Below are 13,048 nucleotides of genomic sequence, written 5' to 3'. Positions count from 1 at the left end.
AGGGTCCATATGAGAAGAACCACACATCCCAGCCCAATATAGCCAGCTACTACAGAATGTTAGTTTATAATGGCCATATCATCCTAAATGTTGTAGGTCTACCACTTACGGGATGGATGCACTACCCTGCCCTTGGCAAAAGCATGTCTGATGATCCTCTGTTGCGATGTAGTTGGTGTTGTCATCCTTCATAGGACAGCCAGGGATGCTGCAGAACATCTTCAATGAGTTTGCTCCTCTGCCTGAGGTACCAAGCATAGGTACCATTATATAACCTGCAATCAGATGGGGAAAAAGTGAGATTCCTGCACATTGGTGTCTAAAACATTTCTTACTTTTTCCATCCTGTGAGAAAGTAAGCTATCGGTAACTAAGCACACAGATGACAATAGCACACACAATATCATCAGAACATATTTTTTCATTACATATTTTTTGTTGCAAATATAATGAACAACAACCTAGGCATATCAAGTGTTCCAAAAGAGTATTTTATTCCATACATGTAAATAATCCGGTTGCAAAACAGCCACCGTGAACTGAGTGGATGTCTCTGTATGTATTCACATTATTGTCTTGTTTGTTCAAGATAACACAGGATGAAAACAAAAGTTGCAATAAAACTCTGACAAAGATACAGGGCATTGGCAGCTCAGAAGCATTCACCATCAGTACCCAGAAGCTTTGGCCCCTATCCTATAGCATTCAACTCAAATGTGCATGTTTTTGTTCAGAAAAATAAAACAATGTTGACAGTGGACCACAGCAATGGGAACCAATCGTTCTACCCAAACACCACACCTTCATTCCTCTTCTAGGTTGACACATTATAGTCCCGAGAGCCTAATTTAGGCTTTAAACACACCCTCCATGTGCAAAGATTGCTAACTTTCCCTGCCAGTAGACAGAAAAAAATAGTGAAACTGTGAAATATGTAACCATCTATCAGAGACATGAAACAAGTCTAATTTTACTTCATTAAAATACAAGGGTTTATATTTCAGATGTTGAAGTTTCAGTCAGAAAGTCACTTTAAAAATACAAACCATCCAGTTTGCACAGTCCATGTTATCAAAGTCTCCCAAAAAGCAACCCACACAAAAAAAGAAAAAAGTAGTATGAGTCAGTCTGTGTCGGAGCATAAATAGATAGGAGGGGAGTAGGTGAGTCCATTTAGTTTCCCACGGCACATAGCCTGGTGTGCAGTCACTTTGGGTCCTCGATCGTGCCCTTGCTGAGGTCTGTCATTTTGGGGTACTTGACTTTCTTTTGGTCAAGTTCGTTCTGAGCCCACAGGAGCAGTTTGAGGAGCTTGGCCAGTTTGGGCGTTGACTCTCTGTTCTCGTAGTCCAGCACAGACTGGTTCACTTCACTCCATACCTTCAGGAAGCACACAGTGGACAAGAAGAACATGAAATCAGCAATAATGTAATCAAAAGTTAAAATACTGAAGAAATAAAATTAAATAGTAGAAACGTACAATTACAAAGCAATAAGTTATCTATTTCTAGATTATGATGAGACATTAAAGCCTCACCTTCTGCCTCTGCATCGTGTTGAGGAGGTCTCCGAAGGGCGACTCCTCAGGGTTGTCGAAGGCCAGCAGGGCCAGGGTTCTCTCCATCTCTGTCAGACACTCTCTGCTCTCCTCCCCCTGCTCGGCCAGCTGGGACTGAGCAAACTCTAGTGCTGCCTCAGTCTCCCTCAGACGGATCAGCTCAATCAGGTGCTGCTGCTGCAGAGGGGCAGATCAGTATGAGGGAACGGTCAGAGTGGGGGATGGACAAAAGAAAAGGATAGTGAGAGGAACAGATTGCATGGAATAAAGGGAACACTGCACATAAGAGTGCCAGAAGAATAAAGGGAGAGGCCATTTGCTTTTTACCTGTAGGTGAAAGTACAGGTAGCGGTTTGTGTCGAGCAGTTCTGGGTGCAGGCTGTTGATGAGTGCAATAGCCTCCTGTATCTGTCCCTTCAGGATCATCTCCCGGATCTTTATCCTCTCATCCAGAGAATCCAGGTCCACACTGGGCTCAATTCCAGACTCCATACGGAACTTCTCAGCTGCCTCCTTAAACCCCTCTGTTGATATTTAAGACATACAATTATCTGTTTAGAGAACCTTTTTGTGCACCTGGTATTTCTTGGTATGCCTATGTTTGTGTGTGTGCATGGTTTACTGTACCGGTCACCAGGTAGTTCATGGTATGTGTGTGTTTTACTGTACCTGTCACCAAGTAGTTCATGATGAGCCTGTTCATGTCGGCTCTCTGAATGTGGACATTGTTGAGCTTTTCCATCCACTCCTCTCTCGTTATCTCCTCCGGCTTTTCAGCATAACTCATCATGAATTGTTCTGCAAAAACATGTTTTTTTCTGATGATCATTGCCATTTCACTAATAAAACTAAGGCTCAATGTTTAACGTTGCAGTTAGTGGGTGTACTGCTGTACTGTAACGTTACAGTGAGTTATTTAGGTTATTTTATTTATTTAACTAGGCAAGTCAGTTAAGAACAAATTATTATTTACAATGACGGCCGGTTAAATGTATCATAGCACATAGAAGCCAGGTTAAAATAGAATAACTGCAATGTTGTAAAATTGTTGTATGAGATTGCCATGGACGTCATTTTAACGTCAGTAACGTATTCGTAAATAAAGTTTGGGAACTGAGTGACTGTCCTTTTGGTATAAGCCGGAAACGTAATACTGCGGCCTTCGACGACAACCACAACATTGAAGCCTGGCCGCTATCAAGCAGAACAACGCCATCTATTTGGCCTCAATGAATTTCTATCAGACATAAATAAGCACAGGGTCAGTTTAGGAACGCGAATATATATTTGTAGGAGTCAACTATGTTTTGGTAAAGAAAATATATTGTTTTAAATACTGTACCTGATATTTTCCTCCTACTCTTCAGCGACAGCAATCAAGATCACACGGGAAAACTCGCGAGACTTCGTCATAAAGCCCATGAACCTGGGATTTCATTGATTCCCCCAAATTATTGGTACGGACTGCGTAGGTCATGTGATAAGAATCCTCCGTGTGGTTTTTTTCGTGTGTGTGTACGGAAGCAGGCGCAATGGGTGAGTTCAAAATCACATTAGAATGTATTTATTTCATTGATCAAACATGCAAAAACCTGCTAATGCTTGGAAATAAATGTATTATATGAGAATGCTAGTGGGTTAGCGATATGTCAGTTTACCAAAGCTCTCTTTCAGTGTCCATGTAGGATACATGATTTTGTTGTAAGGTGTTCGTTTGGCTGCTGTCCTCTCTTCTTGACAGCTTATTTCCCTCCACACCTATGTGATGCTGTGAGCACGCCAGATAATAATCATGCAGCCCTCACATTCCCAGACCAATAGTTGTTCCATGTAACTACAGATTGTACGCCAGATGTTTCCGTTACAGGTTAGCTTATACAAAATGCTCACGAATTTATTTTCCAATCGTTTCGATCTGAACAGAACCACTTATTGTTCTGTTTCGGACAAGCAAAATAAAGTTCTGAACCGGTTCAACCCCACCAAAAACGCAGTTTATATCATTCCTTTTTTAACCTGTGAAATCAACATTGTGTTTACATTTAGCTCATTAAATTACTCCACCAATCAGTGTGGCACAGCTTGCTATAGACCGGGTAAGCAAATAGTTTTACATGCTTGATGTACAGACAAGTGTGTGGCGCAAGGTGCGACTGAAATGTTGCTGGTGTCAAATAAAAAATGTAAAATGAGATTGGTCACATACCCGTGTTTAGCAGATGTTATTGCGGATGTAGCAAGATGCTTGTGTTTCTAGCTCCAACAGTGCATTAATATCTGACAAGTAATATCTAACAATGTCACGACAATAAACACAATACACACAAATCTAAGTAAAGGAATGGAATTAAAAATATATAAATATATGGATGCTGAATGTCAGAGCGGCATAGATTAAGATACAATAGAATACAGTATATACTGTAGCGACCCGCACAGACAGCTGTGTGTTATGTGTTAGGCAAGTAGGTGGTTGTGTTGTACTTACCAGTACCCAGTGTTCGCGGGGTCCGACAGGCCAATCAACCTGCTATCTGCCAATCATGGGAATGTTCTGATGCCGGGCATCCTGGCGGTTGGTGGCGTGGAGGGGGGTTGGGCAGGGGGATGGAGCATTGGAAGTTAAGACCAGGTTTAGCCTTTGTTCTCTCTCTTACGTCTGGGCTTCACAAGAGAAGGTCACGGTTGGCTTGTGGGGTATCTTTCATTTATTTGGCGTTGGCTACGGCCAAACAGTAGCCTGTGTAAAGTTGATTTAATAAACCGTCAATTCATTAACTCAATCCTCTGTCTGGACAATTGTTCCTTTATGATATAGTCCGGTCATTACAATACATATGAGATGAGTAATGCAAAATATGTCAACATTATTAGTGACTAGTGTTCCATTTATTAAAGTGGCCAGGGATTTCAAGTCTGTGTGTTGGCAGCAGCCTCTCTGTGTTAGATGGCTGTTTAACAGTCTGATGGCCTTGAGATAAAGCAGTTTTTCAGTCTCTCGATCCCAGCTTTGATGCACCTGAACTGACCTCGCCTTCTGGATGGTAGCGGGGTGAACAGGCAGTGGCGCCGGTGGTTGTTGTCCTTGATGATCTTTTTGGCCTTCCTGTGACATCAGATGCTTTAGGTGTCCTGGAGGGCAGGTAGTTTACATTTACATTTAAGTCATTTAGCAGACGCTCTTATCCAGAGCGACTTACAAATTGGTGCGTTCACCTTAAGACATCCAGTGGAACAGCCACTTTACAATAGTGCATCTAAATCTTTTAAGGGGGGGGGTGAGAAGGATTACTTTATCCTATCCTAGGTATTCCTGAAAGAGGTGGGGTTTCAGGTGTCTCCGGAAGGTGGTGATTGACTCCGCTGTCCTGGCGTCGTGAGGGAGTTTGTTCCACCATTGGGGGGCCAGAGCAGCGAACAGTTTTGACTGGGCTGCGCGGGAACTGTACTTCCTCAAGTTGCCCCCGATGATGCGTTGGACAAACCAAACCACACTCTGGAGAGCCCAGCGGTTGCGGGCGGTGCAGGTGCCGTACCATGTCTGTGGAACTTGTTTAGTTTATGTCTCAGTTGTTGAGTCTTGTTATGTTCATACACATTTTTACACGTGTTAAGTTTGCTGAAGATAAACGCAGTTGACAGTTAGAGGACATTTATTTTTTTTGCTGAGTTTAGTTGATTTGATTAAAACACATAGGGTGTGTCAATATATGGAAAAAAACACGTTTGGCCGAAAGAACAAACGATTCTTGGTCGTCAAATATTTTTATTTTTTTGTCAGACAGCCCTAGTTGTGCTACTGCCAAATTAAAAATGGACTAAATACAATTTTATAACCCATCTATATACCCCATAATGACTAAATGAAACAGTCTTTATATATTTTAGCAAACTTATTGAAAATGAAATACAAAAATACTATCTCATTTACATTTTCACACCCATGAGTCAATACATGTTAGAATCACAATTGGCAGTGATTTACAAGCTGTGAGTCGTTCAGGGTAAGTCTTAGTGCTTTACACACCTAGATTGTACAACATTTGCACATTTATTCTTTTAAAATTCTTCGAGCTCTGTCAAGTTGGTTGTTGATCATTGCTAGACAGTAATTTTCAAGTCTTCCCATAGATTTTCAGCCTGTTGTCAAAACGGTAACTCTGCCACTCAGGAACATTCACTATCTTCTTGGTAAGCAACTGCCGTGTATATTGGACCTTGTCGGATTTTGAGTATGCTTAGCTCTATTTAATTTATTTTTATCCTAAAAAAACTTCCTTGTTCTTGCCGATGACAGGCATACCCATAACATGATTCAGCCACCACCAATGCCTGAAAATATGAAGAGTTACTTACGGTAGTGCGTTTGCCCCAAACGTAACACTTTGTACTCCGGACAAAAAGTACATGTCTTTGCCATATATTTTTTGCAGTTTGACTTTAGTGCCTTATTGCAAACAGGAAGCATTTTTTGTCATATTTGTATTCTGTACAAGCATCCTTCTTTTCACTGTCATTTAGGTTAGTAATTGTGCAGAAACTACAATGTTGTTCATCCATCCTCAGTTTTCTCCGATCACAGCCATTAAACTCTGTAACTGTTTTAAAGTCACCATTGACCTCATGGTAAAATCCCTGAGTGGTTTCCTTCCTTTCCACCAACTGAGTTAGGAAGGAAGCCTGTATCTTTGTAGTGACTGGGTGTATTGATACACCATCCAAAGTGTAATTAATAACTTGACCATCCTCAAAGGGATATTCAATGTCTGCTTTTTCTTTTCTTACCCATCTACCAATAGGTGTCCTTTGTGAGGCAGTGGGAAACCTCCTGGTCTTTGGTTGAATCTGTGTTTGAAATTCACTGTACGACTGAGGGACCTTACAGGTAATTGTATGTGTGGGGGTACAGAGATTATTTCTCATCCATCAGCAGACAGAGCTCTGACTGAAGCTACTTTTCTCTTGTACTTTCTCAGGTGTATCTGGTAAAATGCAATATTGACTTCAGGCAAAACATTAGGAAATGTAGCTGGGTGCATTCTTTCTATGATAAACATTAGAAGTATGATGGCCATGGATTGTTTTTGCAAAAAATACCTAGATTATTTTACTTTAAGCTCATTTACTTGTGAGTGCAAGCCACACACCATTGGACTGTTGTCATTGGATGAAAAATAAGCTATTTTCTGCCAAATGTGTTGCACTAATGTATTTTCTGTGAAGGAAAGCTATAGTTGCACACCCCTGATCCATCCTATTGAAGAAGAAAAAATACTTTCAATATACTGTAAAATGCAGGTGAATCCTGGAGTCCTCCAGAACTCCAGATTTTCTCTTGACTTGCTTTTATATATATATATATGACCCTGAAGCGTGTGTCCCTGAGGTAGTGGACGTACTGCTTAGGTTTGGTGTGTTTTCGGGTTATAAATTAAACCTCAAAGTTAGTTTTCCTATTAATGAATTAGCATTAAACGCCACGGGATACTATTCCATTTCCTATGTCCAAGTCTGGCTGTAAATATTTAGGGATCAATATCCCTCGTACCCTGTCTTCCCTCCATGATGAGAACTTTACTCCCCTGATCAACAAACGGTAAAGAAAGATTTTGTTCGGGTGCCAGGCAGGTATTAACCATGCCGAAAGGAAGAGTAGAATAGAGAGAGTACCACTACCAGACCCACACACATCAGCAGAAGAGACTGCCTAGAGTGTAGCCGGTTTACCAGATAGCCAGTGGAGAGAAAAGATAATACACACCATATAAAACCCACATCACAGCACAGGGGTAACCCAAACACGAATACCTCATACAATAATACTAATAATGGCAGAGCAATTTAACAGCAACTTCATACAAGAACGAACCCAGTCATCAGAGGATTTGCAATCATCTGTATTATCTTCCAGTGGAGGAGTGCAGAGGGTATGAATGTGGGGATGTTCATAGACACAACAAAGGCCTTAAAAATGTCCACAGTCTTCTCGGCCACATGTCATTAGTACCCCTCACCTCAATACAGTTCACATAACAATACACAACTTGCAAGCAACCTCCCTTTTAACTAAAATGTCCACCCAAATACTTCTGGCAGGGCAATAGTCCAGCTCTAATGAACTTCAATGGGAAGTGCATTGGAAAAATAGAGTCTGTTGCAGGGTAAAGCCCTGGAACGATAGAGAGAAAAAGAGATCTTAGCTGTGGTCTTCAGGCATGCCGGTGTACAGTCTTGACTGTCCGTTGGTTTGTATGTTAAAGCTTCGCAACAATGTTGCTACTAATCTATGCGAACCATAACGGGCGCGGTCCCAAACGAAAACAACCACGACCTAGAGCGATCACACCGATGATTGAGTTAAATACTTTATAAACAAAATTTTTGCAGCACACAATCAAACTGTCGCGCCACCCAAGAGCCCCTCCCCAAAGAGCTGAACAAGCTCTCTTTATTTCCTCCTTCCTTACTGCTCATGCGCTCTTAAAGTGGCAGCGCACGGTGAAACTGAAACTGACTGGTGTCAAACAGAAGCCAAATCCTGTTTCTCTTCCTCTTTATCAGCCTTAGTCACCTCCAATCTCCCTCTTTCAGCTTCGCGCTACACATCCAATCCAATTGTTGTCAATACTCTAAAATATGTACTCAATTCCATCTACATTTTAAATTCTGTGATTTCTCTAGTCAAGGTCCTATATGTAATAATCACCTCTTCCTTCCAAGCAAACTGGATTCAGCTTTCAGGCTGTGACAGAGGAATGGCCTCGCTAAGTTTCATGACCTTTATATTGATGGCACGTTTGCCAAATTTGAAGACCTTTCTATCAAATTGAATCTACATCATTCAAGTTTGTTTAGGTATTTACAAATCCGCCAGTTTATTTCCACTCAAAGCCCAACCTTTTCAATTATATCACCCAGATCGGGCCTGGATGCTCTTTTGAAAACATCTTTTCAAATAAAGGGATTCATATCCCATATTTTTTTAGATAATCATGTCCCTTGATAACCCGTCACCCAATGAAATCTGATCTGAGTGGGAAAGGGAACGTGGTGGAGGGATCTCTGATGAAGTCTGGAATGGTGCCTTACTAAATGGAAGCTCCTCTTGTGCCCGGCTCAGCCATATACAGTTTAAGGTACCGTATCCATTTCAGCAAGGCCAGATCATCCAAATTCTACCCAAATATTGATGGTACATGTGACAGGTGTAAAGGCCCATTGACAGACCTGACCCACATGTTCTGATCCTGTCCCTGTCTGGCAGGTTATTGGTCCACTATATTTAAAACCCTTTCTGAAGCATTTGATATGAAGTTGCAGCCTAGTGCAGAAATGTGTGGAGTATCAATCAACAACTTTTCTCTTACCAATAGACAGCTGGATGCCATTGCCTTTGCCTGCCTGTTAGCCCCCCCGAAGGATTTCATTGGATTGGAAATCTATCAATCCTCCCTTAGCCTCTCTTTGGCACAAAGATCTGATGCTGTTCCTAAAATTAGAAAAAATGAAGTTTACTATTTGAGGGTCAAACAAATCATTTTATTCCACAGGGGACCCGATGATATCCTGTTTGGAACAGCTCTACATTTAACAGCTCTAAACACTTCCTCCAGATTAGTGCTCCTGGCCCCACCCCTTCAGATTACTGCTGTAGGCCCATAGGATCACCTAATCACCTGAAATTGTTAGGCTATTACATTTTTGTTTGTATTGAAGTAACATTGTTGTACACTTTTGTTTTCTGATATGTAACCCAATGACTTTGCCTTTCTTTGTAAATGTGTTTGGAAGCATTCTGGGGGAGGTCAAAGGGGACAAAAAGAGGAAAATGTACAATGTCTTTACATTTTATCTTTCATTCATTGTGAATAAAAATATTATTTAAAAAATATAGAAATGCATTTGTCTACAATTTTTTGCTACAATTTGCCATACTTTTTAATTATTATTTGAGCAAAAAATGTAGAAATATTGTAAAACATTTTCCTTAAAATATCATTTTGAAAGTATTAACTTTTAATTATTTTTACTGTCCCCACTACAAAAAAAATACTTAAATGCATATAATTTTGTCCTTAACATTGAATTGAAATACTGTAAAATTCCATTCATTCCTATGGAGGACTGCTTCAGGGGAGTGCCAATATGGCCGATCAGGTGGCTTCAAAGCCTCTCATTGGCCATTACACAACAACAGCAATCCATATTATATTATATATTGTACATCATTGAGCTAGATTAATTTACTAATCTAAACATTGTTAGCTGACATGGCTAATTGAGGGACTCAGTGACTGACATAACCAAATAAACTGTTGATGCAAATCCACATATTGAAATTGCACCTTGTGTATTCTACTATTTTTAACTCTACGCCCCCCATTATTGGACATTGATCCATGGCCCTACAAATAGCCGTTTTCAGTCCCTCAAGAACATCCATATACTTTTGATTTGTGTTTGTTTATTATGAGTTTGCCATCTGTTTCCTGGATTTTCCTCCTTTGAACTTCCTACACAATTTCCAGGCTTTTCATCATAACCACTGTTTTGAAATCCTCTTCCTCCTCTCTCAACAGGAAAACGATGAAGTCTTGGTAGCAGAATTTGGTTGAAAGGGACATTCCAATGGTGATATTCCTGGTGTCTGCTTCAAGGTGGTCAAAGTAGCCAATGTCTCACTACTGGCCCTTTACAAAGGGCAAGAAAGAAAGACCTCGATCATAGAAAATGTGTACACTCAAAAAAGAAAAATGGAAGCCATTTCTATTATGAGGATATGAATTCTGAAATGTGTAAAATGTCGTAGACATGTAAATGTTTTATTTCTATAGGGTTAATAGTTAGCATAAAACATGTGGTAGACAACTATAAAGGAGCTGTATAGCCTCTCGCTCTTTTTTTTGTGTTGTCGCAATGCAAAGTATTCTAATTGTTTGTACCTTTAAATGTCCCTGCATAAATTGCAATGCATGATAATGCTAGTCTGGTACCCAGTCTTTTTAGCTAATATTCCACTCCATGTCATTGCCAAAGAGACTGCCTAAAGGCCAATCTCAACTTTCTATATGCAGCTGGATTTGAGACTGATTGGTTGTTGGCAATAACATTATTTTCCATGATATGTGGAGCCTCAAATAGAATTATAGGCAAATTGTTGTATTTTGTGGTTGGAATTGCAGTATGTACATGTATATATTCGTTTCAGTACCAATCAAATGTTTGGACACCTACTCGTTCCACTTTTTTTTCCTTTTTTTGTGCTATTTTCTACATTGTGAAGACATCAAAACGATGAAATGACACACATGGAATCATGTAGTAACCAAAAAAGTGTTAAACAAATCTATATGTTTGATTTGAGATTCTTCAAAGTAGCCACCCTTTGCCTTGATGGCTTTGCACACTCTTGGCATTCTCTCAACCAGCTTCATGAGGCAGTCACCTGGAATGCATTTCAATTAACAGGTGTGCCTTTCTTTCCTTAATCCATTTGAGCCAATCAGTTGTGTTGTGACAAGGTAGGGATGGTATACAGAAGATAGCCATAAGACAACATCCATATTCTGGCAAGAACAGCACAAATAAGCAAAGAGAAACAAAAGTCCATCATTACTTTAAGACATGAAGGTCAGTCAATCTGGAACACTTAAAGAACTTTGAAAGTTTATTTAAGCGCAGTTGCAAAAACTGTTCAGAGGAGACTGAGAATCGGGCCTTAATTTGATCAAGAAGGAGAGTGATGGAGTGTTGCATCAGATGTCCTGTCCTCCACAATCACCCAACCTCAACCCAATTGGGATGAGTTGGACCACAGAGTGAAGGAAAAACAGCCAACAAGTGCTCAGCATATGTGGAAACTCCTTCAAGACGGTTGGAAAATAATTCCAGGTGAAGCTGGTTGAGATAATGCCAAGAGTGTGCAAAGCTGTCATCAAGGCAAAGGGTGGCTACTTTGAAGAATCAAAAAAATAAAATATATTTGAACTTGTTTAGCACTTGGTTATTACTACATGAGTCCATATGTGGAATGTAGAAAATAGTACAAAAATAAAGAAAAACCCTTGAATGAGTAGGTGTGTCCAGACTTTGGACTGGTACTGTATTAACACATGTATTTTTGGTCCCATGTTTTATGAACTGAAATAAAAGAACACAGAAATGTTACATATGCACAAAAAGCTTTGTCTCATCTCTTGCACAAATGTATTTACATCCCTGTTAGTGAGCATTTCTCCTTTGCCAAGATAATCTATCCACCTGACGTGTGGCATATCAAGAAACTGATTAAACGGCATGATCATTACACAGGTACACCTTGTGCTGGGAACAATAAAAGGCCACTGTAAAATGTGCAGTTTTGTCACACAACACAATGCCACAGATGTCTCAAGTTTTGAGGGAGCGTGCAATTGTCATGCTGACTGCAGAAATGTCCACCAGAGCTGTTGCAGGATAATGTTATGTTAATTTCTCCACCATAAGCAGCCTCCAACGTCGTTTTAGAGAATTTGGCAGTACGTCCAACCGGTCTCACAACTGCAGACCAGAACAGGACCTCCACATCCGCCTTCTTCGCCTGTAGGATCATCTGAGACCAGCCACCTGGGCAGCTGATGAAACTGAGTTCTTACAACCAAAGAATTTATGCAGAAACTGTCTTAGGGAAGCTCATCTACGTGCTCGTCATCCTCACCGGGGAATTGACCTGACTGCAGTTCAGCATCGTAACTGATTTCAATGGGAAAATGCTCACCTTCAATGGCCACTGGCACGCTGTAGAAGTGTGCTCTTCACTGATCAATCCTGGTTTCAACTGTACCGGGCAGATGGCAGACAGCGAGCATGGTGTCTTGTGGGCGAGCGGTTTGCTGATGTCGACGTTGTGAACAGAGTGCCCCATGGCGGCACTTCACACAGCCATTGAAGAGGAGTGGGACAACATTCCACAGGCCACAATCAAATGCCTGACAACTCAATGTGATGTGTCGTGCTGAATGAGGCAAATGGTGGTCTGGTTTGCTGATCCACACCCCCTTTTTTAAAGGTATCTGTGACCAACCGATGCATATCTGTATTCTCAGTCATGTGGAACACAGTGTTAGTGCATAATTAATTTATTTTAATTGAATCATTTCCTTATATGAACTTTAACTCAGTAAAATCTTTGAAGTTGTTGCATGTTGTGTTTATTTTTGTCCAGTGTATTTAGTTTGAGAACTTACAAATGAGCTAGAAACCTCTGACAGACGTAGCAGCAGGATACCAATGTGTTCTGTGGAGAGAGAAAAAAAAGTGATAGTTCCAATATTTGCATAATTGTTGTTGGGGATGGCAGTGAGGGTTATCGAATCAGGTTCAACTCTTCTGTTCTCCTCGAGCTCATGGTTTCCACTAGTTACACAAAATCAAAATGGGCTATATTGTCAAAGTGCATGAGAACAAAAATTTGATTTTTGGTCTTAATATAAGGTTGGGATTAGGCATAAG

General features: G+C 40.5%; 1 protein-coding gene and 1 long non-coding RNA gene across 2 annotated transcripts; one reads left to right on the top strand and one right to left on the bottom strand.

The window, feature by feature from the left end:
* Positions 1 to 472: 472 nt before the first annotated feature.
* On the bottom strand, positions 473 to 2,989 carry LOC115102878 (glucose-induced degradation protein 8-B homolog). The gene is made up of 5 exons (XM_029623293.2): positions 2,901 to 2,989; positions 2,228 to 2,356; positions 1,886 to 2,082; positions 1,538 to 1,735; positions 473 to 1,380 (listed from the first exon to the last, which is right to left on the bottom strand). The coding sequence occupies exons 2-5, from the start codon at positions 2,346 to 2,348 to the stop codon at positions 1,207 to 1,209; spliced, it is 690 nt and encodes a 229-aa protein (XP_029479153.1). The 5' UTR covers positions 2,349 to 2,356; positions 2,901 to 2,989; the 3' UTR covers positions 473 to 1,206.
* A 13-nt stretch (positions 2,990 to 3,002) lies between these two features.
* On the top strand, positions 3,003 to 11,725 carry LOC115102879 (uncharacterized). Its single transcript, XR_003859504.2, has 3 exons — positions 3,003 to 3,094; positions 6,358 to 6,443; positions 10,138 to 11,725. It is a non-coding gene; the product is annotated as an uncharacterized LOC115102879 (long non-coding RNA).
* Positions 11,726 to 13,048: the final 1,323 nt, after the last annotated feature.

Source organism: Oncorhynchus nerka, linkage group LG20, assembly GCF_034236695.1.
Source record: "Oncorhynchus nerka isolate Pitt River linkage group LG20, Oner_Uvic_2.0, whole genome shotgun sequence".
Classification (NCBI taxonomy): domain Eukaryota; kingdom Metazoa; phylum Chordata; class Actinopteri; order Salmoniformes; family Salmonidae; genus Oncorhynchus; species Oncorhynchus nerka.
The sequence above is the reverse complement of the archived record's forward strand: the minus strand, read 5'-3'. Positions and strand labels throughout refer to the sequence as shown.

Excerpts from the sequence above, each read along its gene's own strand:
- LOC115102878 (XM_029623293.2), bottom strand. The coding sequence starts at position 2,348 with ATGATGAGTTATGCTGAAAAGCCGGAGGAGATAACGAGAGAGGAGTGG. Across the intron at positions 2,083-2,227 it reads CATGAACTACTTGGTGACAG|AGGGGTTTAAGGAGGCAGCT; the intron begins GTACAGTAAAAC and ends AAATATCAACAG. Across the intron at positions 1,381-1,537 it reads ACACGATGCAGAGGCAGAAG|GTATGGAGTGAAGTGAACCA; the intron begins GTGAGGCTTTAA and ends TGCTTCCTGAAG.